A 26,512-nucleotide genomic window follows, 5' to 3' on the forward strand; every position below is an offset into this window, starting at 1 on the left:
ATAAGGACTCTACACGGGCTCTTGGGTACTCCATAAGGGACAAAGGAGCAGTTTTTTTTCTTATAACAGAGTAATAATAATAATATATTTTTATTTATACCCCGCCCTTCCCGGTTCAAGAAACCGGGCTCAGGGTGGCTAACAACAAATTTAAAACACTTAATTGATGCAATAAAAAAAGCATAAAATACGATATAAAGCATAAATAACAATAAAATCAAGAATCAAAAATCAATTTAGGGGAAAAATCCATCCAATAAATATTAGATGATCACCAGGGCTAGCTGGCTAAGTTAGTCCTATTTGGGCCAGTGAGGAGGCCAGGGGAGAATTAGCTGTGGGATCCCAGAGCAGGGAATCTTCATAAAAAGGGAGGGGGAGGGAAGGAAGGGGAATAAAAGATCAGGATAAGTTCAAATTGAAAGCCAGGCGGAATAGCTCTGTCTTACAGGCCCTGCGGAAGGAAGTTAAATCCTGCAGGGCCCTGGTCTCCTGGGACAGAGCATTCCACCAGGTTGGAGCCATCACTGAGAAGGCCCTGCCCTGGTGGAGGGTATCTTTCCAAAGCCCGCTGCTCCAGAGGAAGGCCTGGCCCGCTTTGAGGCTGGAGGCTGCAGAACCGCCCCCAGGAGAAGGATAAAATCTGAATCCCACTTGCTGCAAACCACAGGAGGGGAGAGGGGCTCTTGCGTTAGAATCCTGCCTGTGGGCTTCCCTATTGAGGCATCTGGTCGGCCACTGTGAGAACAGGACGCTGGACCAGAGGGGTGAAGTCAGGCTCTTCTCATGTTCTTAGGAAATTGTTATGTACTGAGTTGAATAGGATCCAAATTGCAGCAGTCTGATTGGTCCTAGAACAATAGGATCCAGAATGCAGCAGTCTGATTGGTCCTATAACAATGCAGCAGTATGATTGGTTGGCAGGAACCACCCAATCTTGCTCCAGATAGAAGTGAATCCGCAACCTGATTGGCTTACAGTAGAATTCCAGAATTAGCCAATCAGGGAGAGTGGACAGAGGTTTTCCTCCTTTCATAACCCCGGAACTCAGGATCAATAAAATGGAAGGTTCAGGGCAGAGATGACGAAATCTTCCTTCCAGCAATGTATGATTAAGATCTTAAGGGAATAAGAAGGGTGCTACTGGATCGGGACCAAAGTCCGTCAAGTCCAGCATTCTGCCCTCATGTTGTGAGAATTTTAAGGTCTTAGATATGTCATAAATGTTCATAAATGTACCAAGCGAACACGGACATAAATATATAAACCACATGTCTGAAAACCCCACGGAAAAAAAGTCCCGAACAAATTGACCTCAAATATTTCTCTGCAAGGTTAAACTGGGAACCTCCTCATTGTCTTTTCCTTCACAAATCCTGTCTTAAGGGCACATTTAAGATATGACTAGGGTGTGAACCTGTGACCTGGCTCACGAACTAAGTATTTGTCATTACAAAAGACTGGCCAGGCTCCCCAGGGTATCCAGTCAAGTAAGCATTAACAGGTAACCTGCCAGATGGGAGATAAACAACGCACTCAGATTTCTGTTGTAGACCACCCCTTTCTGTGATATAGGTATGATGTTTCTGGAGGTGGTCTTGGACTCCAGGGCTGGCAATTTAAAATGTCTATATAAGGGCGGACGCACCTGGGTTCTGGGTCCTCCTCCTTTCCTGCATGTGAAGGGGGCACCCTGTTGCAACAGTTCAATAAAGTTCAGGCTTACTAGCTGCTTTGCTTCTCAATATTCTCTGGTTGGCCTCTATTATTTTCTCCGACCGATGGAGAACCTGCAAAGGACTCTATAGGGGCTCTTGTGTCCCCCATAAGGGAATAAGGGCAGATTCTCGTTTATTACATTCACAAACAGGACCTGAGGGTAACGCGGCACTCTGTGAGTCCTGGCAGCTGGTCCTCAGATATGCAGCCTCTGATACAGAGCATTGTGGCTTATAGACATTGAGAGCCTTCTCCTCCACCACCAATTTGTCTAATCCTCTTTTAATCAAGATTGGTGGCCACCCCTGCCTCCTGCCGGGCAATCTCCATAGTTTAACTTTGCACCGTACTTTATTCTATCTGTATTGAACAGTTAATGGTTAATGGAGGCCTGTTTATAACATCTGTATGGTTTTTATTGTCCAGTTTTATGTTTTTATTGCTACAAACAGCGTCTCCACCCCCTTCCTTCTGCCCGGACATTGAGGTCCAGCTCTGAGGGCCTTCTGGCGGTTCCCTCCCTGCGAGAAGCCAAGTTACAGGGAACCGGGCAGAGGGCCTCTTCGGTGGTGGCGCCCACCCTATGGAACGCCCGCCCTGTGGAATAATAATTTATTATTTATACTCCACCCATCTGGCTGGGTTTCCCCAGCCACTCTGGGCGGCATCCAACAGAATATTAAAATACAATAGTCTATTAAACATTAAAAGCTTCCCTAAACAGGGCTGCCTTCAGCTGTCTTCTAAAAGCCTGGTAGTTGTTTTTCTCTTTGACATCTGGTGGGAGGGCGTTCCACAGGGCAGGCGCCACCACCGAGAAGGCCTGTTGGATCTGTTTCCTACTCATTTGAATCCGTCGGTTCGGATCCTGCCCTCCAGAGCACACCATGCTGTCCCCGCATGAAACGAGCGACTTCTCACCCCATTCCAGGAGGCCATTACGTCTACCCGGAGGAAGGAGCATCCGTGCTGTTGCAGAGCCCGGATCTGGACCCGGCCGCGCCAGAGACCTGCGTCGAGTTCCTCTACTACCTGTACAGCCTAGCCAGCAAAGGCCAGCTGGCCGTGAAAGTTCAATATCCTTCGGGGAACTCCTCCACCCTGTGGACACGGGGAGGGATGCAGAGTTCGTCTTGGCTGCTGGGAGCTGTGACTATCCAGAATCCATCACAACGCCCCTTCAAGGTGAGCGGTGTCGCTGCTTTCGAGGAGACGTTTCAGTGTGGGTGGTGTAGAGCGCTGGGCCGAGACCTGGGAGTCCAGGGTTCGAATCCTTATAAAAGGATGTCACCTAGAGGAGGGAGAAAGGTTGTTTTCTGCTGCTCCAGAGAAGCGGACATGGAGCAATGGATCCAAACTACAAGAAAGAAGATTCCACCTAAATATTAGGAAGAACTTCCTGACAGTAAGAGCTGTTTGACAGTGGAATTTGCTGCCAAGGAGTGTGGTGGAGTCTCCTTCTTTGGAGGTCTTGAAGCAGAGGCTTGGCAACCATATGTCAGGAGTGCTCTGATGGTGTTTCCTGCTTGGCAGGGGGTTGGACTCGATGGCCCTGGTGGTCTCTTCCAACTCTATGATTCTATGATTCTATGAATCCTCCAACTCAGCCATTAAGCTCACTTGAAATAGAAAAGGGCAATTTAATGAAGAAATAAACGATTCAGGCTCCTCGCAGGGCTCTCCCATATTTGCAATTCTAAAAATGGAAGGTGGGTTTTTTCCTCTCATTTTCACCCCCGATCTCCCATTCCAGTTCATTGCAAAACCTTTTCAGCACCTGCTAAAAACTTTTTTTTTTCTTATTCAGGCAAGCCTTAAAAAGATAGGTAAAAACTCTATTCGATTTAACCATGACCGGTTTTTAAAATAATGTTTGGAATACCTTGAATGGTTGATTTTTTAACTGTTCTTCCTGATATTTTTATGGCTTTCTGTAAACCGCTTTGTTTGTTTCCCACAAGCGTTGCGTACGTTTTATGATGCAAAATAAACATAATAAAATAATAAATTCCCGTTAGCAATAAAAGAGCACTGATCCAATGTAGCGGAGCAGACATTGCCAAGTTTACCTTAGGATGCGGAAGAGCTGAGCTCGGTGTAAACGTCTATTGTAGGAACCTCATCGGTTTCTTACAAACCTTGTTTTATTTATTTTTAAATGTGCAATCTGTGGCCAGTTTTCCTGCAGCTCAGTTCAGGCATGGGCGGAGAGACTGAGCAGGTGCCGTGAGCTCGGATTTATGGTTGCAACTCAGCTCTTGGAAAGCTTCTGCTAACTGGAATAATAATAATAATAATAATAATAATAATAATAATAATAATAATAATAATAATAATTTATTTATACCCCGCCCATCTGGTTGGGTTTCCCCAGCCACTCTGGGCGGCTTCCAACAAAACACTAAAATACAATAACCTATTAAACATTAAAAGCTTACCTAAGCAGGGCTGCCTTCAGATGTCTTCTAAAAGTTTGGTAGTTATTTTTCTCTTTGACATCTGGTGGGAGGGCGTTCCACAGGGTGGGCGCCACCACCGAGAAGGCCCTCTGCCTGGTTCCGTGTAACCTGGCTTCTCGCAGGGAGGGAACCACCAGAAGGCCCTCGGAGCTGGACCTCAGTGGGCAGTCTGTGGGCAGGGAGGGTCTCATCCTGCGCACCAGATGGAGCTGGTAGACAGCTGCCCTGGACACAGAGCTAACCTTCGCCTCCATGGACAGCTGTGAGTCCAGAATGACTCCCAGGCTGCGCACCTGGTCCCTCAGGGACACAGTTACCCCATTCAGGACCAGGGAATCCTCCACACCTGCCCAACTCCTGTCCCCCCAAAACAGTCCTTCTGTCTTGTCAGGATTCAACCTCAATCTGTTAGCCGCCATCCATCCTCCAACCGCCTCCAGACACTCACACAGGACCTTCACCACCTTCACTGGTTCTGATTTGAAAGAGAGGTAGAGCTGGGTATCATCCGCATATCCAAACCCCCTGATGATCTCTCCCAGCGGCTTCATATAGATGTTAAAAAGCATGGGGGAGAGGACAGAACCCTGAGGCACCCCACAAGTGAGAGCCCAGGGGTCTGAACACTCATCCCCCCCCCCACTTTCTGGACACGGCCCAGGAGGAAGGAGCAGAACCACCGTATGACAGTGCCCCCAGCTCCCAGCCCCTCAAGATGGTCCAGAAGGATGTTATGGTCGATGGTGTCAAAAGCTGCTGAGAAATCCAGGAGAAGGGTGAATTGATCCTTTCGCCCCCAAGGAGCTCCGCCGACCCCCACGCTGGTTCCCGAGGGCCCTCACGGAGCCTCGCTTTCTCGTGCAAACTACCGTTTCGAGAAAATGCACAAGAACCATAGAATTATGAACTTGGAAAGGGATCCCCAAAGGTCATCAAATCGAACCCCCTTCACAGTGCAGGGCTCACAGCTACAGAATCCTTGACGATCCCACCTCTGCTTAAAAGCCCCCAGGGAATGGCAGTCCACCACTTTCCTTTTTTAAAAAAATGATATTTATTAAATATTTTATAATTATGAAAAGAAAGACAATAAAAAAAATACATAGATTCAACAAACGATACATCAACAATAAAAAAAGAATAGAATACAACAATACGACATAAAAAAACAAAAACATTTAAACACACATCCAAATTTCATATCTATATCTTTCATTTGCTTGTTTCCTCGACTTCCTCGCACCTCCCTTTTTTGTATTCTAGTTCAAATTTGCTAATTCAACAAATCCTTTCCTTCTTCTTCAATTTTTGTTCTATAATTTATCCGAACACAATTTAACTTTAAATTTTCCACTTTCACACATTAACAATTAATCTTCATATAGTTCTTAATAACACTTCTGCTAAAACCTTATAGCTTCATTCCAATATTCTCCTAGCATTCATTAATTTTGCAATATTTCTGTAAATATACTTTAAATTTTTTCCAATCTTCCTCCATCGACTCTTCTCCCTGGTCTCGGATTCTGCCAGTCATTTCCGCCATTTCCATGTAGTCCATCAGTTTCATCTGCCATTCTTCTCGGGTGGGTAGCTCTTGTGTCTTCCAATAGGCAGTCCACCACTTTCCAAAGGAACCCCGTTCCACTTTTCCTTCTCTCTCTCAACCCACACAGGTTGTTTTCGCTGCCACCCAGGTCAAGACCGAAGAAATCACCATCGCTCTGGACAGCATCTCTGTCAGGATTGGGCCCTGTGCACGTAAGCGCCCCTGTTCTAGGCCTCCTCCTCTCGGGAAGAATATGGGCTTTTTGCTGTTATTATTGCGGCAAGCAGGTGCTGGTTCCTGAGGTTGCCAGACCATCCCTGGCCCGCGGACTGTCTCGCCAGAGTAGCGCATGCTTTGGTTATCTCCCGCTTGGACTACTGCCATGCGCTCTACGTGGGGCTACCTTTGAAGGTGACCTGGAAATAGCAATTAATCCAGAATGTGGCAGCTAGACTGGGGACTGGGAGCGGCCCCTGAGACCATATAACACCAGTCCTGAAAGAACTACATTGGCTCCCAGTACGTTTTCAAGTACAATTCAAAGTGTTGGTGCTGACCTTGAAAGCCCTAAACAGCCTCAAAAGCCCAGTAGACCTGAAGGAGCGTCTCCACCTCCATCGTTCGGCCCAGACACTGAGGTCCAGCTCCGAGAGCCTTCTGGCTGTTCCCTCCCTGCGAGAAGTGAGGTTGCAGGGAACTAAGCAGAGGGCCTTCTCGGTGGTGGCGCCTGCCCTGTGGAATACCCTCCCATTAGATGTCAAGGAAATAAACAACTATCTGACTTTTAGAAGACAACCGAAGGCAGCCCCGTTTAGGGAAGCTTTTAATTCTTGACATTTTATTGTGTTTTTAATATTCTGTTGGGAGCTGTCCAGAGCAGCAGGGGAAACCCAGCCAGATGGATGGGGCATAAATTATTATTATTACAGTGGTACCTCGGGTTAAGTACTTAATTCGTTCCGGAGGTCTGTTCTTAACCTGAAACTGTTCTTAACCTGAAGCACCACTTTAGCTAATAGGGCATCCTGCCAGAGCACGATTTCTGTTCTTAACCCGAGGTACTATTTCTGGGTTAGCGGAGTCTGTAACCTGAAGCGTATGTGACCTGAAGCGTATGTGACCTGAAGCATATGTAACCCGAGGTACCACTGTATTATTATTATCTATTTATACCCCGCCCATCTGGCTGGGTTTCCCCAGCCACTCTGAGCGGCTCCCAATCGAATGTTAAAAACAATATAGCATTAAATATTAAAAACTTCTTATCATTATTATCGTCAGGGTAGGACTCCAAAGGCCGAGGTTCGAGGACTCTTGCACCCAAATGAGACGGAGGCACCCCAAGAACAACAGGACCTGCCCAGTGCCATCCTCTTTGCCCCCCTGAACATCCCCCACCCCACAAGATCATTTAAGCCCTTGCTTGGTAGAAGATACCAAGACCTGGAAGGGTCTCTGGCCACCATGCAGACGGACCCCTCCAAACCTAAAACATCCATCCTTCCGTGAAGCCTTCTCTTTACATCCCGTTTGGCTGCCTACCTATCAAAGCAGGCACTATAATTAAGGAATGTGGGGAGATGGTGGAAGGAACTTATTGGGCTTTAGTGGAAATATGATAAGGATTTGTGACATTAGGATTTAAGGGTATAAGATTTAAGGGTTTTTTTCTTTTCTCTCTTTATTAGATTGGAGTATAGATAATTTTTTAGATGGTTGATGGGAGGATAAGGTGTAAAAGGATAAAGATAAATAAGTGAGTAAATAGTGAAAAGATGGAAAGAATTTGCTGATCTAATTAATAATTGGAATACAAAAAGGGAGGTGGGAGGAAGTCGAGGAAATAAGTTATAGAAGGATGGAATTTTGAAAAATGGAATTGTTTTCTTTTTAAAATGTCTTTGTTTTTTGTTTTCTTGTTGGTAGGGTGGGGGTTTTCCTATGCATTTTTTTTTCTATTTTTGTCTTTTGTTTTCTTTTTTCTGCCCTTTTTATCTTTTCTTTTCTATTCCATTGTATTTTGTTTTTTAATTTTTTGTATTTGTGGAAAATGAAATAAATATTATTTTTTTAAAAAAAACAAAGCAGGCACTATAATTCCCACTGCAAAAGGGTGCAAGAGAGACTTTTCGTCTTTTTCCTCTGCTGCAGCCTGTGTGACCGGGTGCGATTTTGATGTCGACGGCGACCTCTGCCAATGGGAGAATCCGGCCGATGGAGACGTCCAGTGGGAGCAGCGGGCTGGGGCCGGGGACCTGCCCGGAGTGGGGCCAGACGACGACTTCTCAAAACCCGGCTGTGAGTCCTGAACACGTCAGAGCGTCCAAAGAGCCTTTAGCAGGATCAGGCTAAATGATCATTATTATTAATCATAATTTATCGTCGCCATCACTGCCTCTTAACCTCAACTACCTCGCAGGGTTGTTGTGAGGATCAAAACGAGGAGGTGGGGAGAGCCGCGTGCGCCACCTTGAGCTCCTGGGAGGAAAAGGCGGGACGTAAATTATGGGATCGTAGGGACCCCCAACGGTCATCTAGTCCAGCCCCCTGCAATGCAGGATTCGCAGCTAAAGAAATGCGACGAATAAATAGATATAGGTAAAGTTAAAGGGACCCCTGAGCATTAGGTCCAGTCGCGGCCGACTCTGGGGTTGCGGCGCTCATCTCACTTTATTGGCTGAGGGAGCCAGCGTACAGCTTCCGGGTCATGTGGCCAGCATGACTAAGCCGCTTCTGGCGAACCAGAGCAGCGCACGGAAATGCCGTTTACCTTCCCGCCGGAGTGGTACCTATTTATCTACTTGCACTTTGACGTGCTTTCAAACTGCTAGGTTGGCAGGAGCAGGGACCGAGCAATGGGAGCTCAATCCGTCATGGGGATTTGAACCGCTGACCTTCTGATCGGCAAGTCCTAGGCTTTGTGGTTTAACCCAAAGCGCCACCCACGTCCCCCATAAATAGATATATAATTGACAAATAATTGCGGGCGGGAACCGATGCAGCCCCCGATTCGGACGTACCTCCCCGGAGGATGACAGCCTGCTTCTTCCAAACCCCTCTGGCGTGTTTCTTCCCATTCGAGCAGACCCTGACTTTCTGCAAATATCGCTCTTGCAGTTGGCTTCTACATGTTGCTCGATTCTCTGGGTGGCAGCGGCACAGCCCTCCTGAAGAGCCCCCTCTACCAGTCCCTGGGAACCTGCCTCTCTCTCAGCTTCTACTATACCTTGCATGGCGTCTCCAACGGCACAGGGCTGAGGGTGTACGCAGCACAACCAGGCAAGTGTCCGGACACCCTTCGGGCCCGGGGAAAGGGTGCTGTTGGTGGCAGGAGTGGGATCCTGCCACATTCCTCCCCTTGCTTCCCAGAGGAGGAGAGCGAGGGCCTAGCTAACGGAGGCGCTTGTTTCTCTTCCCATTTCCGTGCGGAACAGGGGGTGAGCTGGGGCCTGCTTTGCTGATTCTCGCGGGCGAACATGGACCCAACTGGAAACCAGGAAGAGCCGTCTACTCAGGGACGTCAGAGAACATCCAGGTGAGGAGGGTGGTTTTCTTGGCATGTACCGTATTTTTTGCTCTATAAGACTCACTTTTTCCTTCCTAAAAAGTAAGGGGAAATGTGTGTGTGTCTTATGGAGCGAATGCAGGCTGCGCAGCTATCCCAGAAGCCAGAACAGCAAGAGGGATTGCTGCTTTCACTGCACAGCGATCCCTCTTGCTGTTCTGGCTTCTGAGATTCAGAATATTTTTTTTCTTGTTTTCCTCCTCCAAAAACTAGGAGCGTCTTGTGGTCTGGTGCGTCTTATAGAGCGAAAAATACGGTATTTACAACCTGAGCATAATATTATTATTATTATAACCTCTGCTTAACAACCTCCAGTGGAGGAGAGTCTATCACCTCATATTTGTTCAAGGGAACAAATAAACTTGTCTGACTAGCTCAGCAACCTCCACAAGATTCTAACTCTCCCTGGGCTCAGGACCCTGAGAACTGAGAGGAACTCAGGGCATCATCTAGACTGACCCTGGCAAAACACTGCTTTAAACGTTCTGTGGGTCAAACCAAGAAAACGTGATTGTGGCATGGAGGGGCTGGCCGTGGGCTTCTCTGGTGGTCACCCTTGGTCCTCCCTCTCCTAGTTCATCATCGAAGGCACCTACGCGGGGAAGCCTGGCGTCGCGGTGGACAGCGTGAGGATCTCGCCCTGCGAAGGTAAAATCCGCCCCGGTCATCTCTAGGCAAGGAGGGGTGGCGGATGTGGGGAGGGTGAGAGAGTTGGGCGGGCGGGCGGAAGAGGCGAAGTGGGGGTCGCTCACCCCACGTGCTCCTCGCCCTCAGAGACTTTCGCCGAGTGCAACTTCAACGACGCAGCGGACCCGTTCTGCGGCTGGCTGCAGCCCAACAACAACGAGGCCAACTGGACGTGGGCAAAGGGGCACACGCCGACAGAAGAGACGGGGCCTCCAGGCGACTATCCCGACGGCAGTAAGGAGCCAAGGAGGGCGAGGGGTGGGCTGGGCCCAGGAAGGCCTTGTCACATGCCCCACATAGAAGCCACGTTGTGCTGGGCCCGGGGGTAACCCGAGCAACGCAGTCCAGGTCCGGACCCCAATCCAAGGGTTCCACAAGGTGTCAATCCGACAGGACGTTGTTGTTTAGTCGTTCAGTCGTGTCCGACTCTTCGTGACCCCATGGACCAGAGCACGCCAGGCACTCCTGTCTTCCACTACCACCCGCAGTTTGGTCAGATTCATGTTTGTAGCTTCGAGAACACTGTCTAACCATCTCGTCCTCTGTCGTCCCCTTCTCCTTGTGCCCTCCATCTTTCCCAACATCAGGGTCTTTTCCAGTGAGTCTTCTCTTCTCATGAGGGGGCCAAAGTATTGGAGGCTCAGCTTCAGGATCTGTCCTTCCAGTGAGCACTCAGGGCTGATTTCCTTCAGAATGGAGAGGTTGGATCTTCTTGCAGTCCATGGGACTCTCAAGAGTCTCCTCCAGCACCATAATTCAAAAGCGTCAATTCTTCGGCGATCAGCCTTCTTTATGGTCCAGCTCTCACTTCCATACATCACTACTGGGAAAACCATAGCTTTTACTATACGGACCTATACGGATCCGACAGGACACGAGGCAGGAAACCAGGCGAGGTCAGGCACAGGATCACAGGCAGGTTCCGGCAAACAGCAACGTTGCTCCCGCAACCTGGAGCGGGGTCCAGCAGCCTTTTATCGCTGTTGGGGCAGTCCTGATCCCCCACGTGACTCACCTCCCTGTTTCGCCCGAAGACAAGCACTCCTCCTGCGAGTCCTCAGGTCTCTCCTTCTCTCAGACCTGAGTCTCTGCAGCTCGGGAGATGTCGTGGGTTCCTAGACCCAGGGGCCGCCTCAGCCTCCCCTGACCCAACCGATAGTGAAGCAGCTGTAAGTGATGGCCCAGTTGGAGGCAACGAGGTCATCCCCGCATCTGGAGCCAGGGCAGGCTCAGGCCCCAGACTCGGCCCAGCTGGTGCTTGTTGCAGGGGAACCTGTGCAGACTGGGATGCTTCAGGATCAGGCTCCAGACTTGGTCCAGATGCCGCCTGGGGCAAAGGATCCGGTGCAGACTGAGACTCCGCTGGCTCCGAGCCCGGGTCTCAGGCCATCACACACGTCAGGGTTCAAGTGACTTCAGGCTTTTCTCCCCACCAGTTTGTCCCAGTTGGCACATAGAATGATAGAATTGTAGAGTTGGAAGGGACCCACGAGAGTCATCTAGTCCAACGCCCGGCAATGCAGGAATCGCAACTAAAGAATTCCTGACAGGTGGCCTTCCAACCTCTGCTTAAATTCCACTGCCAAACAGCTCTTTCCGTCAGAAAGTTTAGCCCATTCAGATATTTAAAGGCGACTGTTCTGTCCCCTCTCGGTCTCCTCCTCTCAAGGCTGAACAAGCCCATCTCCCCTATACGACTTGTTGGATGTGGGTTTTGCCCCTGGGCTTGTTAATGGAGAAATCATAAGGGAGCTGGGCATGTTTAGCCTGGAGAAGAGGAGGTTAAGGGGGGGTATGATAGCCATGTTCAAATCTATAAAAGGATGTCACATAGAGGAGGGAGAAAGGTTGTTTTCTGCTGCTCCAGAGAAGCGGACACGGAGCAATGGATCCAAACCACAAGAAAGAAGATTCCACCTCAACATTAGGAAGAACTTCCTGACAGTAAGAGCTGTTCGAGAGTGGAATTTGCTGCCAAGGAGTGTGGTGGAGTCTCCTTCTTTGGAGGTCTTTAAGCAGAGGCTTGACAACCATATGTCAGGAGTGCTCTGATGGTGTTTCCTGCTTGGCAGGGGGTTGGACTCGATGGCCCTTGTGGTCTCTTCCAACTCTATGATTCTATGATTCTATGAAATCTGAGGGCTCCCTTGGACAAAAAACAAGGACCCCACCCAGGAATACCAGAGCCAAACAGCAGCCAGTCAGCTTGGTCTTGATTGAAGACTGTCGCGACTGGATTCCCACCTGCCACCAGGTGGAACAAGATGGAAGCCCAGAATAAAAGAAGACCCCAAACTTTTATTAGTTGCTAATCCCCATGGGACGCGGGTGGCGCTGTATGTTAAAGCCTCAGTGCCTAGGGCTTGCCGATCGAAAGGTCGGCGGTTCGAATCCCTGCGGCGGCGTGTGCTCTCGTTGTTCGGTCCCAGCGCCTGCCAACCTAGCAGTTCGAAAGCACTCTCGGGTGCAAGTAGATAAATAGGGACCGCTTACTAGCGGGAAGGTAAACGGCGTTTCCGTGTGCGGCTCTGGCTCGCCAGAGCAGCGATGTCACGCTGGCCACGTGACCCGGAAGTGTCTCCGGACAGCGCTGGCCCCCGGCCTCTTGAGTGAGATGGGCGCACAACCCTAGAGTCTGTCAAGACTGGCCCGTACGGGCAGGGGTACCTTTACCTTTACCTTTTTAATCCCCATGTTTGAAGACAGAAGCGCCTGGCGTGCTCTGGTCCATGGGGTCACGAAGAGTCGGACACGACTAAACGACTAAACAACAACAACAACAATCCCCATGTCCGCCCCCCCCCCAAACTACATCACTCATACATCACAGTTACATCACTAAAGGGAAGGTCTGGTGGCCGTAATCTGAGCATCCTGGACCCTGCCCCATGGTTCCCCTTGCCCTCCACCAAACACCCATCAAGTAGAACAAAAGAGATATTTACATTTCCCTGTTTCCCAGCCAAGTTCATCCCACCCTTTTGTCTTCATCTGGGTTTGTTACTTCTGGAATGGCTACCTGTCTGGCACTCAGGTATCAGGAGGCCAGGGATTATCCCTCAGGCAGAGGGGCTGCTGAGTCTCTGAGCTCACAGGTCTAGATGAATTTCTGAAGTTTTCCCAGTGAGCCAGTACAGAGATCCATTGATCAGTGAATTCTTACATTTGGTATCGTGTAGCAAAGGCCCTTTGAATAGATAGGAAGAAACTGCGATGAAGTGTTTTGTGGGGACAAGTCACAAAAGTCCCAAAAGCGATTGTGCTGGTTTTGGTAGTGGGCTGCATGTGCCTGATATCAGCTGGAGGGGCAACCCCCCCCAACCGATACATAAATTCCTGCAACAGGCTCGATGGTCAAGAGAGTGATTGGGGCGGGGGGCTGCCCCCTTGCCCCCCTTCTTTTTCCCCAGAGGGCTACTACATCTACGTGGAAGCTGGTTGCACGAAGCCAGGCCAGGCCACACGTCTGTCCAGCCGGGGTTTCTGTACGGACACCGACGCCTGCGTGGAATTCTACTACTACATGTACGGCATCGTGGAAGTCGACACCCAGCTCCGGGTTCTGGCGCACGGGCCGTGGGGACCCAGCACCCTCCTCTGGAGCCGGACCGGGATCCAAAGCCCCGCTTGGCTCTTGGGGTCTGTGACGGTGCCCTACGGGGGACCCCAACCCAGCAAGGTGAGTGGGAGGGGAGCAAAGAGCCAGGAGGAAAGGCAGATTGACCTGGACTCAAAAAGTTCGTTTGGCAAGATTTATATACCGCTTGATTGGGAAACAACAAAACCTCAAAGCGGTTTAACCAAAGGAATATAAACCCAGCTTTGACCTGACTTAACTGATATATATTGCAGATATGGACCACTTAAGAAATAAGGAATTAATAACACATTTAATAACAGCAGCTGATAACGGGTATAGGCGGATTTTGGAGAACTTTGCAATTAATGAATACCGATCACCGGTATGATATAGTCAGGCAAACAGCCGTAATGGAAAAGTTGACACAAAAATTGAAGGTTGGAAGGGAAAGGGAAAGAACAAGACAATTTTTACACTGTATGGTGTGATTTTATTAAAAATACAAATATACAAATATCTACAGCCTATGTTGCGATGTGGCACAGATAAGCAGGCAGTACCATTTCGCTTGCTTTGCGTTTTCCGAGCTGATTTACTGCAGAATCCTTTGAACTGGTTTACTGTAATCACCTCACTATTACGTACCGTACAGTAATCTATTTTGCATTTACCGCCATGGCCCTTTTTTGTCAGTCATGTCATGCTTCATGTCTTAATGTTTTATGATGTATGTTTGCACAATGAATAGATCATAGAACGTAATACCAGAAAATAATGACCACGATAATAATGATAGTGCTTTTTCTTCTAAAAAAAATGTTAAGGGTACTGTCATTTTCCTACTCATACTGAAATACTGCCCCTCAATGCGGCCAAACTTAGATTCACAAAATGTTTAGGGATATGCGTACCCCCAGAAAAAAGCACAGATGATAATGATATGATGATGATGATAATGATGATAATAATAATAATGATAATCATAATCATAATATTAATAATGCTGCCATGGAATTATTAGTATGAGCGATTGAAAGATTAAAAAGCATTAAACCAACAATAAACTTTTGTTCTGTGAACCACCCTGAGACCTCCGGGTATAGGGTGGTATATAAATACTAATAATAATAACAATAATAATAATAATCTGAAGGCAGCCCTGTTCAGGGAAGTTTTTAATGTGTGACATTTTAATGTATTTTTCATCTTTGTTGGAAGCCGCCCAGAGTGGCTGGGGAAACCAAATCAGATGGGCGGGGTACAAATAATAAATTATTATTATTATTATTATTATTATTATTATTATTACAACTAAAAACACATCAGCGTTCTTGGATAGCTGGGTAGGTTTGTCTAAACAAAAACGTTTTCAGCAGGCGCTGAAAAAAGTCTCGCAAAGGCGCCTGCATGATATCCACAGGCAGGGAGTCCCAAGGGCCAGACTGATTTCTTGTGGACGCAGACTAGCTGTTGCTTGGCACCTGTAGCAGTGCCAGTTCCACAGATCCAGGCTGTCGAGAGGGCACAGGTGGGGTAAAGTGACCTCACCTTACTCCCGTCCAGCCGATTGGCCACGGACAAGCTCAGGACGGTCTCCACTGACCAGCCGTAGTAGATCTCCAGGGTTTCAGAGATGGGCATCTCCCAATCCGGGCCAGGAGGTGCCCACCTGGGACCCTTCTTTACGCAAAGCTCTGCCGCCGAACTACGGTCCTCTCCTTGAAGCAAAGCAGGACGCTAGTCCTCATGGTGGTGGCTGCGTTAGACAGGAAGAGCGGGAGTTGGGTGCGGGCAAAGCCGCCTGCTCGCCCTCGACTGACCCCTTTGCTTTGGCGCAGGTCGTTTTCGAGGTGGTCCGGGGCAGCAATCCCTATATGGACGTGGCGCTGGACAACATTTCCATACGCAAGGGGGCGTGCGCAGGTGAGGCGGGGCGGGGTGGTGGGGTGGACAAGCGGCCGCCCCCAAGAACCCCCTTGCTCTTTCCACAGCCGTATTTGCCAGAATTCCCCAGGAAGAGGGCGGGATGGCTAAAGCGCTTTGGGAATTGTACTCTCAGCATCCTTAGCGCACTACACTTCCCAGGGTTCCCTGGGGGAAGGCAGGGCTGAAGGGGGGTCATTGCGCTTTAAAGGAAGGTGGGGATGGAGACTGTAAATTTGATATGGGGGAGAAGCTTCAGGTATCCCCCAAATCCCATAAATACCCCACTCACTATGGACTCTGTTTTTTCTCCTCCTTGCAGACTCCGGGACCACAATCCCCCCACCGACTTCCACAGCTGCCACATCGACCACCACAGGCAGACCCGGACCCATAACAACCTCCGGGGCCAGACCCACAACCACCACCAGTGGGACCGGCCCCACAACCACCACTGGGACCAGCCCCACAACTACCAGTGGACCCAGCCCCACAACCACCACTGGGCCCAGCCCCACAACCACCACCATTGGACCCAGCCCCACAACCACCACCGGGGCCAGCCCCATAACCACCACCAGTGGGCCCAGCCCCACAACCACTACTGGGGCCAGCCCCACAACCACCACCAGTGGACCCAGCCCCACAACCACCACCGGGGCCAGCCCCATAACCACCACCAGTGGACCCAGCCCCACAACCACCACCGGGGCCAGCCCCACAACCACTACTGGGACCAGCCCCACAACCACAACTGGGACCAGCCCCATAACCACCACCAGTGGACCCAGCCCCACAACCACCAATGGGACCAGCCCCACAACTACCAGTGGACCTAGCCCCACAACAACCACTGGGCCCAGCCCCACAACCACCACCGGGGCCAGCCCCATAACCACCACCAGTGGACCCAGCCCCACAACCACCACCGGGGCCACAACCACCACCGGGGCCAGTCCCACAACCACAACTGGGACCAGCCCCACAACCACCAATGGGACCAGCCCCACAACCACCACCGGGGCCACAACCACCAACGGGACCAGCCCCACAACCACCATTGGACCCAGCCCCACAACCACCACCGGGGCCAGCCCCATAACCACCACCATTGGACCCAGCCCCACAACCACCACCGAGGCCAGCCCCATAACCACCACCATTGGACCCAGCCCCACAACCACCACCGGGGCCAGCCCCACAACCACTACTGGGACCAGCCCCACAACCACAACTGGGACCAGCCCCATAACCACCACCAGTGGACCCAGCCCCACAACCACCAATGGGACCAGCCCCACAACTACCAGTGGACCTAGCCCCACAACCACCACTGGGCCCAGCCCCACAACCACCAATGGGACCAGCCCCACAACCACCACCATTGGACCCAGCCCCATAACCACCACCGGGGCCAGCCCCACAACCACCACCAGTGGACCCAGCCCCACAACCACCACCGGGGCCAGTCCCTCAACCACAACTGGGACCAGCCCCACAACCACCAATGGGACCAGCCCCACAACCACCACCGGGGCCACAACCACCAACGGGACCAGCCCCACAACCACCATTGGACCCAGCCCCACAACCACCACCGGGGCCAGCCCCATAACCACCACCATTGGACCCAGCCCCATAACCACCACCGGGGCCAGCCCCATAAGCACCACCACTGGGCCCAGCCCCACAACCACCACTGGGCCCAGCCCCACAACCACCAGTGGGACCAGCCCCACAACCACCACTGGGGCCAGCCCCATAACCACCACCATTGGACCCAGCCCCACAACCACCACCGGGGCCAGCCCCACAACCACCACCAGTGGACCCAGCCCCACAACCACCAGTGGACCCATCCCCACAACTACCACCGGGGCCACAACCACCAACGGGACCAGCCCCACAACCACCACTGGGGCCAGCCCCATAACCACCACCATTGGGCCCAGCCCCACAACCACCACCGGGGCCAGCCCCATAACCACCACCATTGGACCCAGCCCCACAACCACCAATGGGACCAGCCCCACAACCACCACTGGGGCCAGCCCCATAACCACCACCGGGACCGGCCCCACAACCACCAGTGGACCCAGCCCCACAACCACCACCATTGGACCCAGCCCCACAACCACCACCGGGGCCAGCCCCATAACCACCACCAGTGGACCTAGCCCCACAACCACAACCGTGACTAACCCCACAACCACCAACAGGACCAGCCCCACAACCACCACCGGGGCCAACCCCACAACCACCAACGGGACCAGCCCCACAACCACCAGTGGACCCAGCCCCACAACCACCAACGGGACCAACCCCACAACCACCAGTGGACCCAGCCCCACAACTACCACCGGGGCCAGCCCCATAACCACTACTGGGACCAGCCCCACAACCACCAGTGGACCCAGCCCCACAACTACCACCGGGGCCAGCCCCATAACCACCACCAGTGGACCCATCCCCACAACCACCAGTGGACCCAGCCCCACAACCACCAACGGGACCAACCCCACAACCACCAGTGGACCCAGCCCCACTACTACCACCGGGGCCAGCCCCATAACCACTACTGGGACCAGCCCCACAACTACCAGTGGACCTAGCCCCACAACCACCAGTGGACCCAGCCCCACAACCACCACCGGCGCCATCCCCACAACCACCATTGGACCCAGCCCCACAACCACCACTGTGCCCAGCCCCACAACCACCCCGGAACTGTGTACCTCCACCCCTTCAGTCTCCACTACTACAACAACCACGGCGAAACCCCCTGTGCCGCCTGCAGGTGAATACCTTTCGGGGCCCCTAACTACAGGGGGGCGGAAGGGGCTAAACAGTTACTGTGCAGCAGCAGCAGCCTTTGGGGTGGGGAGCCAGAGGGTCTGGGCTGCCCAGGAAAGAAGGGAGATCAAATTAGCCAGCCAGGTGCCCCATAGCGAACCCTACAAGCCGTATCTGAACTCAAGACCCCACAACTGGCGTTCAGAAGCGTTGCTGACTCTGAACGTGGTGGCAGAACTTTGCCACCCTGGCTAGTAGCCATCAATATCAAATCCTCTTTTTAAGCCATCTAGCTTTGTGGCCTTCACTGCCTCATGTGGCAGGGAGTTCCGCAGGTCATCTCTGTGCTGCGTGAAAGACTTTATTCTGCCTGTCCTGAATCTTCCAACACGTAGCTTCAAATGGAGGAGACAGTCTTGGGAGAGTGAGCCAGGACTCCTGGGTTCTTTAGAGAATAATAATTATGGGGCCTCTGGGCTTATTCAGGGGGGTACATTTCCTGTTTCATAGAAGAAATTAATTCATTTAGTTGTTTGGACTGTTTCTACCCTACTTCCTAACCAATGAACTCAGGGCGGCTAAAGATATATTCATAAATTAAGCAATGTAAGAGATTTGCAATCACAAAACACGCAACCAAATGTGGAAATATAGGCAGTTAGACCTTGAAAATACCCCTTTCTAAGTTGCTTCCAAAGTTTCTCATTTCCTTTTGCATAGAAAAAGACCCAAGTTTAAAACGGTTTACTTACAAACTTTTCAAAGGTCGGGTTTGTGTGCTTGCCCATACGGCAGCAATAAAACACAGGCAGCAAAACTTAGAGTGCCAACCGCCATGAGTATTGTAAAATAATGATGATGATGATGATGATGATGATGATGATTTATATCCCCGCCCTCCGCAGCCAAGGCCGGGCTCAGGGCGGCTAACAAGCAATAATAAAAACAGGTTGAAAGAATACAACTTAAAAACAAGATTACAATACAACAATTAAAATATTGGAACATTAAAATATTAAAATGCAGCCTCATCGCAGGAGGAGAAAGGAAAAAGGAAAAAGAAAGAGGGGGAGGGAAAAATAGAAAGACGGTATACAAATTAAAAGTGAGGGAATGAATGAAGGATAGTTCCAAGTGGCAAAAGTTTCTAAATCATTTGACGGATAGGAGAACAAATAATAATAATAATAGTAATAATAATAATAATGAAATTTTATTTATTTCCCGCCCTCCCCACCCAAAGCCGGGGTCAGAGCGTTTGGTAGGGCTTCCTCTGAGGGGGAGTGACCTAGCTAAGCCTGGCAGGACAGCTTGCTACTCTATGGTATTAACTCCTTCACACATTAATTAGAGTAAGGCAAGTTGGCTATAGGGACACGGGTGGCGCTGTGGGTTAAAGCACAGAGCCTAGGGCTTGCCAATCAGAAGGTCAGCGGTTCGAATCCCCACAACGGGGTGAGCTCTTGTTGCTCAGTCCATGTTCCTGCCAACCTAGCAGTTCGAAAGCACACCAGTACGAGTAGATAAATAGGTACCGCTCTGGCGGGAAGGTAAACGGTGTTTCCGTGCGCTGCTCTGGTTCGCCAGAAGCGGCTTAGTCATGCTGCCACATGACCCGGAAGCTGGACGCCGGCTCCCTCGGCCAGTAAAGCAAAATGAGTGCCGCAACCCCAGAGTCGTTCGTGACTGGACTTAGCGGCCATGGGTCCCTTTACCTTTTGCTAACAAAATAAAAAAAATCCTTCCAGTAGCACCTTAGAGACCAACAAAGTTTGTTATTGGTATGAACGTCCGTGTGTATCTGAAGAAGTGTGCATGCACACAAAAACTCATACCAATAACAAACTTAGTTGGTCTCTAAGGTGTTACTGGAAGGAATTGTTTTATTTGTTTCGACTATGGCAGACCAACATGGGACGCAGGTGGCGCTGTGGGTTAAACCACAGAGCCTAGGGCTTGCCTATCGGAAGGTCGGCGGTTTGAATCCCGTGACGGGGTGAGCTCCCGTTGCTCGGTCCCTGCTCCTGCCAACCTAGCAGTTTGAAAGCACACCAGTGCAAGTAGATAAATAGGTACCACTCCAGTGGGAAGGTGAACGGCGTTTCCGTGTGCTGTTCTGGTTCGCCAGAAGCGGCTCAGTCCTGCTGGCCACATGACCCGGAAGCTGTACACCGGCTCCCTAGGCCAATAAAGCGAGATGAGTGCCGCAGCCCCAGAGTCGGCCACAACTGGACCTAATGGTCAGGGGTCCGCTGCCCCTTTGTCTTGGGGGATGTGGGTGCAAAACAGGTACAGGTGGGGCTGGCCCCACTTGCAAGCTGCAAGCAAATGGATTTCAAAGGGAAACCCCTTCCAGGCTGTCTCCTCGGGTGATTGGCATGTGGGCAGCCCTGCCCACAAGGCTTGCAGGTGTCGTTGGGGTGGCGAGACCCCCTCGCCCACCTGCCCCGATTCCTCCTCTTCCCGCCCCACAGATCAGGAGACCTGCACCATCTCCGGAGACCCCCACTACGCCACCTATGATGGTCGCCGCTTTGACTTCATGGGCACCTGCACCTACCTGCTTTCCGCCCCCTGCAACGCCACCTCGGGGCTGCCCAACTTCAGGGTGGAGGCCACAAACGAGCACCGAGGGAACAACAAGCAGGTCTCGTACGTCAAGTCCGTCAGCGTGGAGGTCTATGGGACGCGGATCGGGCTGCTCAAGGGGCGCAGAGTCACGGTGAGTCCCCTCTGCCACGTTAGGAACGTCACTGGCCACCGGATCAGGCCAAAGGGGGCCCATCCAGCCCACAGTGGCCAACCAGTTTCAGGATTCATATACAGTGGTACCTCGGTTAAGTACTTAATTTGTTCCAGAGGTCTGTTCTTAACCTAAAACTGTTCTTAACCTGAAGCACCACTTACTAATGGGGCTTCCCGCTGCTGCCGCACCGCCGGAGCATGATTTCTGTACTCATCCTGAAGCAAAGTTCTTAACCTGAAGCAGTATTTCTGGGTTAGCGGAGTCTGTAACCTGAAGCGTATGTACCTGAAGCGCATACAACCCGAGGTACCACTGTAACACCGGTCATGAAAGACCTACATTGGTTCCCAGTACGTTTCCGAGCACAATTCAAAGTTTGGGCGCTGACCTTGAAAGCCCTAAACAGCCTCAAAGGCCCAGTAGACCTGAAGGAGCGTCTCCACCCCCATCGTTCAGCCCGGACACTGAGGTCCAGCTCTGAGGGCCTTCTGGCGGTTCCCTTCCTGTGAGAAGCGAGGTTACAGGGAACCAGGCACAGGGCCTTCTCGGTGGTGGTGCCCGCCCTGTGGAACGCCCTCCCATCAGATGTCAAGGAAATAAACAACTACAGACTTTTAGAAGACATCTGAAGGCAGCCCTCTTTAGAGATGTTTTTAATGTTTGAAGTTTTATTCTGTTTTTAGTCCTCTGTTGGGAGCCACCTAGAGTGGCTGGGGGAACCCAGCCAGATGGGCAGGGTATAAATAATAAAATTGTTGTTGTAGTAGTAGTAGTAGTAGTAATAATAATAATAATAATAATAATAATAATAATAATAATTTATTATTTGTACCCCACCCACCTGGCTGGGTTTCCCCAGCCACTCTGGGCGGCTTCCAATAAAGATTAAAAATACATCAAAATGTCACACATTAAAAACTTCCCTGAACAGGGCTGCCTTCAGATGTCTTCTAAATGTCAGGTAGTTGTTTATCTATCTATCTATATCTATCTATCTATCTATCTATCTATCTATCTATCTATCTATCATCTATCTATCTATCTATCATCTATCTATCTATCTATCTATCTATCTATCATCTATCTATCTATCTATCATCTTACTTTTAAAAGACAACTGAAAGCGGCCCTGTTTAGGGAAGTTTTTAATGTCTGACGCTGTATTGTTTTTAATGTTCGGTTGGAAGCCGCCCAGAGTGGCTGGGGAAACCCAGCCAGATGGGCAGGATATAAATAAATTGTTGTTATTAATAATTATAATATATTTATATTATAAATTAATATTAGAAAACAAGAGCCGCTCTCCCCTCCTCAGCCCTGGGACAGCTCAGCTGGCTCAGCACGAGACTCTTCATCTCCGGGTCCTGGGTTCGAGCAGCATATTGGGCAAAAGATTCCTGCATGGTGGGGGGTGGACTAGATGACCCCAGTGGCCCCTTCAAACGCCACAATTCTACGATTCCTGTGGTTTCCAGCAACTGGGGTTGAGAAGCGTTGCTGTGACCCTCCCCACCCGCAATGATGTTGTTGTTGTCGTTTAGTCGTGTCCGCCTCTTCGTGACCCCCTGGACCAGAGCACGCCAGGCACTCCTGTCTTCCACTGCCTCCCGCAGTTTGGTCAAACTCATGTCCATAGCTTCGAGGACACTGTCCCACCATCTCGTCCTCTGTCGTCCCCTTCTCCTTGTGCCCTCCATCTTTCCCAACATCAGGGTCTTTTCCAGGGAATCTTCTCTTCCCATGAGGGGGCCAAAGTCTTGGAGCCTCAGCTTCAGGATCTGTCCTTCCAGTGAGCACTCAGGGCTGATTTCCTTCAGAATGGAGAGGTTGGATCTTCTTGCAGTCCATGGGACTCTCAAGAGTCTCCTCCAGCACCAGAATTCAAAAGCATCCATTCTTCGGCGATCAGCCTTCATGATGGTCCAGCTCTCACTTCCCACCCGCAATATCCGGACTCTATCCACCGTCCGCCGCCACTGGCACTTTGATGGCTCCTCTCAGCCTCTCTCTCTCTCTCTCTCCAACGCAGGTGGACGGCCAGCGTGTTACGTTGCCCGTTTCCCTGGCCGCTGGACGAGTGTCCGTGCGCCTGAGCGGCACCTTCGTCCTGGTCCAGGCGGACTTCGGCCTCTGGGTGCGCTTTGACGGGAACCACCACGCAGAAGTCTCCGTCCCCGAGGCCTACTTTGGAAAGCTCTGCGGCCTCTGTGGTGAGCAGAATGGGACAGGGTGGGCGGCTGGGGGCGGGGGGAACAGACCCCCCAGGATGGGAGCGGGATCAGGAAAGGGGTTTCACAATCACAGCTGTCCACTGTTCCAGGATTCTCCTGTAGGCCAATCAGGTTGTGGATTCACTTCTACCTGGAGCTGGATTGGGTGGACCAATCAGACTGCTGCATTCTGAATCCTATTGTTCTAGGACCAATCAGACTGCTGCATTCTGGACCCTATTGTTCTAGGACCAATCAGACTGCTGCATTCTGGACCCTATTGACCTAGAACCAATCAGACTGCTGCATTCTGGACCCTATTGTTCTAGGACCAATCAGACTGCTGCATTCTGGATCCTATTGTTCTAGGACCAATCAGACTGCTGCATTTTGGATTCTATTCAACTCAGTACATAACACCAGGAAACTCTGGGAATTTTTGCTCTGTGGGGATCATTTCGGCTGCCCCTTTCTGAACCTTTTCCAATGCCCCTTTGTGCGGCCAGAACTGTGTGCAGCGTCCCAAAAGCAGTCCTTGTACTCTGGTTTTAAATAACAGCATTAAGATGCCAGGAGATTTGTTTTCCATTCCTTCCCTGATAATACCACTTTAAACTGTCACGGCTTCCCCCAGGGAATTCTGGGAGATGTAGTCTGTTGAGGGTGCTGAGCCTCATTAGGACACACACACACACACACACACACGCTTTCCCCTTGCAGATTGTTAAGCCGCTCTGGGAATTGTAGCGCCTAAGCAAGCACAGCTCCCAGAATCCTTTGGGGGAAGCCATGATTGGCATTATTATTATTATTATTATTATTATTATTATTATTATACCCCGCCCATCTGGCTGAGTTTCCCCAGCCACTCTGGGCAGCTCCCAATCGAGTGTTAAAAACAGTACAGCATTAAATATTAAAAGCCTCCCTAAACAGGGCTGCCTTCAGATGTCTTTTAAAGATAGGATAGCTGCTTATTTCCTTCACATCTGAAGGGAGGGCGTTCCACAGGGCGGGCCCCACCACCGAGAAGGCCCTCTGCCTGGTTCCCTGCAACCTCACTTCTCGCAGGGAGGGAACCGCCAGAAGGCCCTCGGTGCTGGACCTCAGTGTCCGGGCAGAACGATGGGGGTGGAGACGCTCCTTCAGGTATACTGGGCTGAGGGCGTTTAGGGCTTTAAAGGTCAGCACCAACACTTTGAATTGTGCTCACAAACGTACTGGGAGCCAATGTAGGTATTTCCAGACCGGTGTTATGTGGGCTCGGCAGCTGCTCCCAGTCACCAGTCTGGCTGCCACATTCTGGATTAATTGCAGTTTCCGGGTCACCTTCAAAGGTAGACCCACGTAGAGCGCATGGCAGTAGTCCAAGCGAGAGATAACCAGAGCATGCACCACTCTGGCCAGACAGTCCGCGGGCAGGTAGGGTCTCATCCTGCGTACCAGATGAAGCTGGCAGACAGCTGCCCTGGACACGGAACTGACCTGTGCCTCCATGGACAGCGGTGAGTCCAGAATGACTCCCAGGCTGCGCACCTGGTCCTTTGGGGACACAGTTGCCCCACTCAGGACCAGGGAGTTCCCCACAGCCGCCCCCTCCTGTCCCCCCAAAACAGTACTTCTGTCTTGTCAGGATTCAACCTCAATTATAGTGTTTTAAACGTATGGTTCTTTTGAAGGGAGCTCTTCTCACCCTTGCGCCCCTCACTGCGCATTCTTCTTTTTCCAGGGAATTACAACGGACAACCTTCTGACGACAATCTCATGCCGGACGGCACCTCAGCCGGAAACGATGTGAACAAGCTGGGCGAGAGCTGGCAGGTCCCGGGCGCCACGGACCCAGGGTGAGTCCGCCACAGTCCGAACTAAAGTCCAGGGCCACATTTTAATTTCCAGGTCATTGGCTGGGGAAAGCGGGTCACAGACAAGGTGTGTGAGGGAGGTGGCTGACAAGAGAGGGTAAGGATAGATAGATCTTCTGCAATGCAAATGCCAGGAAGCCCCCTCTCCTCTGATGTGCCCATTTCACAGCTGCACCAACTCAGGAGACCCAGGAGAGTGTGACAAGGACATTGAGGAAGATGCGAAGAAACCTACAAGTTGCGGGATCCTCACAGACCCTCAAGGTGAGATTTGGGTTCCCTGGAGAGGAGCCTGTTAAAGATGGACAGATAAGTCCATTTCTGTAGCCATGTCCAAATATATAAAAGGATGTCACATAGAGGAGGGAGAAAGGTTGTTTTCTGCTGCTCCAGAGAAGCGGACACGGAGCAATGGATCCAAACCACAAGAAAGAAGATTCCACCTAAACATTAGGAAGAACTTCCTGACAGTAAGAGCTGTTTGACAGTGGAATTTGCTGCCAAGGAGTGTGGTGGAGTCTCCTTCTTTGGAGGTCTTTAAGCAGAGGCTTGACAACCATATGTCAGGAGTGCTCTGATGGTGTTTCCTGCTTGGCAGGGGGTTGGACTCAATGGCCCTTGGGGTCTCTTCCAACTCTATGAGTCTATGATTCTATATTCTCTGTGTTTCTTGGTTTTGCAATCTTCGTCTCTCCTCAGCAGCTTTTGTTTAATCCTCTTGAAAATTTGCCCGCATTTTGGTGTGACTTCTTCCTTTTGTTACGGATATTAAACTTACTGTTTTCCTTTTTGGTAAGAGTAACTAACAGACAATGTTTTGCATGCATTTTTGACCAGTGTACACATTTTTCCAAGCGTTTCCCCTGCGAATGCATTTTTTAAAATGTTATTATATGATTATTATTTTTGGTACCAAGCTCAGGGTGGCTAACACCAGTAAAATCACAATAAAAACATAACAGGGGGGGGACCCAATTTAAAATACAGATTAAAATGCAGTTTAAAATGCAGCCTCATTTTAAAAGTAGCCCATAGATCAAGACTGTAAGGGGAGGGAAACATAAGGGTCAGACTGAGTCCAAACCAAAGGCCAGGCGGAACAGCTCTGTCTTGCAGGCCCTGCGGAAAGATGTCAAGTCCCGCAGGGCCCTGGTCTCTTGGGACAGAGCGTTCCACCACGTTGGGGCCAGTGCTGAAAAGGCCCTGGCCCTAGTTGAGACCAACCTAACCACCTTGCGACTTGGGACCTCCAAAATGTTGTCATTTGTGGACCTTAAGGTCCTCCGCAGGGCATACCAGGAGAGGCGGAAGATGGAGAAAGCTTGCTTTCTGCTGCTCCAGAGGGTAGGACCCGAACTAATGGATTCAAATTGCAGGAAATGAGATTTTGACTAAACTGTAGGAAGGACGTTCTGATGG

The 26,512-nt window shown here is 50.7% G+C and overlaps 1 protein-coding gene and 1 long non-coding RNA gene across 2 annotated transcripts in view; both read left to right on the forward strand.

The window, feature by feature from the left end:
• Positions 1 to 26,512, forward strand: part of LOC310663275 — a 97,708-nt gene that overhangs the window by 31,220 nt on the left and 39,976 nt on the right. The gene's annotated exons all lie outside the window — the stretch shown is intronic.
• ZAN (zonadhesin) overlaps positions 1 to 26,512 on the forward strand; it is a 69,253-nt gene that overhangs the window by 9,931 nt on the left and 32,810 nt on the right. The window contains exons 4-17 of the mRNA XM_083409598.1: positions 2,651 to 2,904; positions 5,855 to 5,939; positions 7,879 to 8,025; positions 8,845 to 9,006; positions 9,162 to 9,262; positions 9,868 to 9,940; positions 10,067 to 10,213; positions 13,390 to 13,658; positions 15,398 to 15,482; positions 15,805 to 18,279; positions 20,750 to 20,997; positions 23,051 to 23,231; positions 24,961 to 25,075; positions 25,263 to 25,357. Coding sequence (XP_083265724.1) covers positions 2,651 to 2,904; positions 5,855 to 5,939; positions 7,879 to 8,025; positions 8,845 to 9,006; positions 9,162 to 9,262; positions 9,868 to 9,940; positions 10,067 to 10,213; positions 13,390 to 13,658; positions 15,398 to 15,482; positions 15,805 to 18,279; positions 20,750 to 20,997; positions 23,051 to 23,231; positions 24,961 to 25,075; positions 25,263 to 25,357 — 4,437 coding nt within the window. The remainder of the gene's footprint in view (positions 1 to 2,650; positions 2,905 to 5,854; positions 5,940 to 7,878; positions 8,026 to 8,844; positions 9,007 to 9,161; positions 9,263 to 9,867; positions 9,941 to 10,066; positions 10,214 to 13,389; positions 13,659 to 15,397; positions 15,483 to 15,804; positions 18,280 to 20,749; positions 20,998 to 23,050; positions 23,232 to 24,960; positions 25,076 to 25,262; positions 25,358 to 26,512) is intronic.

This window comes from Podarcis tiliguerta (assembly GCF_965153285.1).
Source record: "Podarcis tiliguerta genome assembly, chromosome: 13".
Taxonomy (NCBI): domain Eukaryota; kingdom Metazoa; phylum Chordata; class Lepidosauria; order Squamata; family Lacertidae; genus Podarcis; species Podarcis tiliguerta.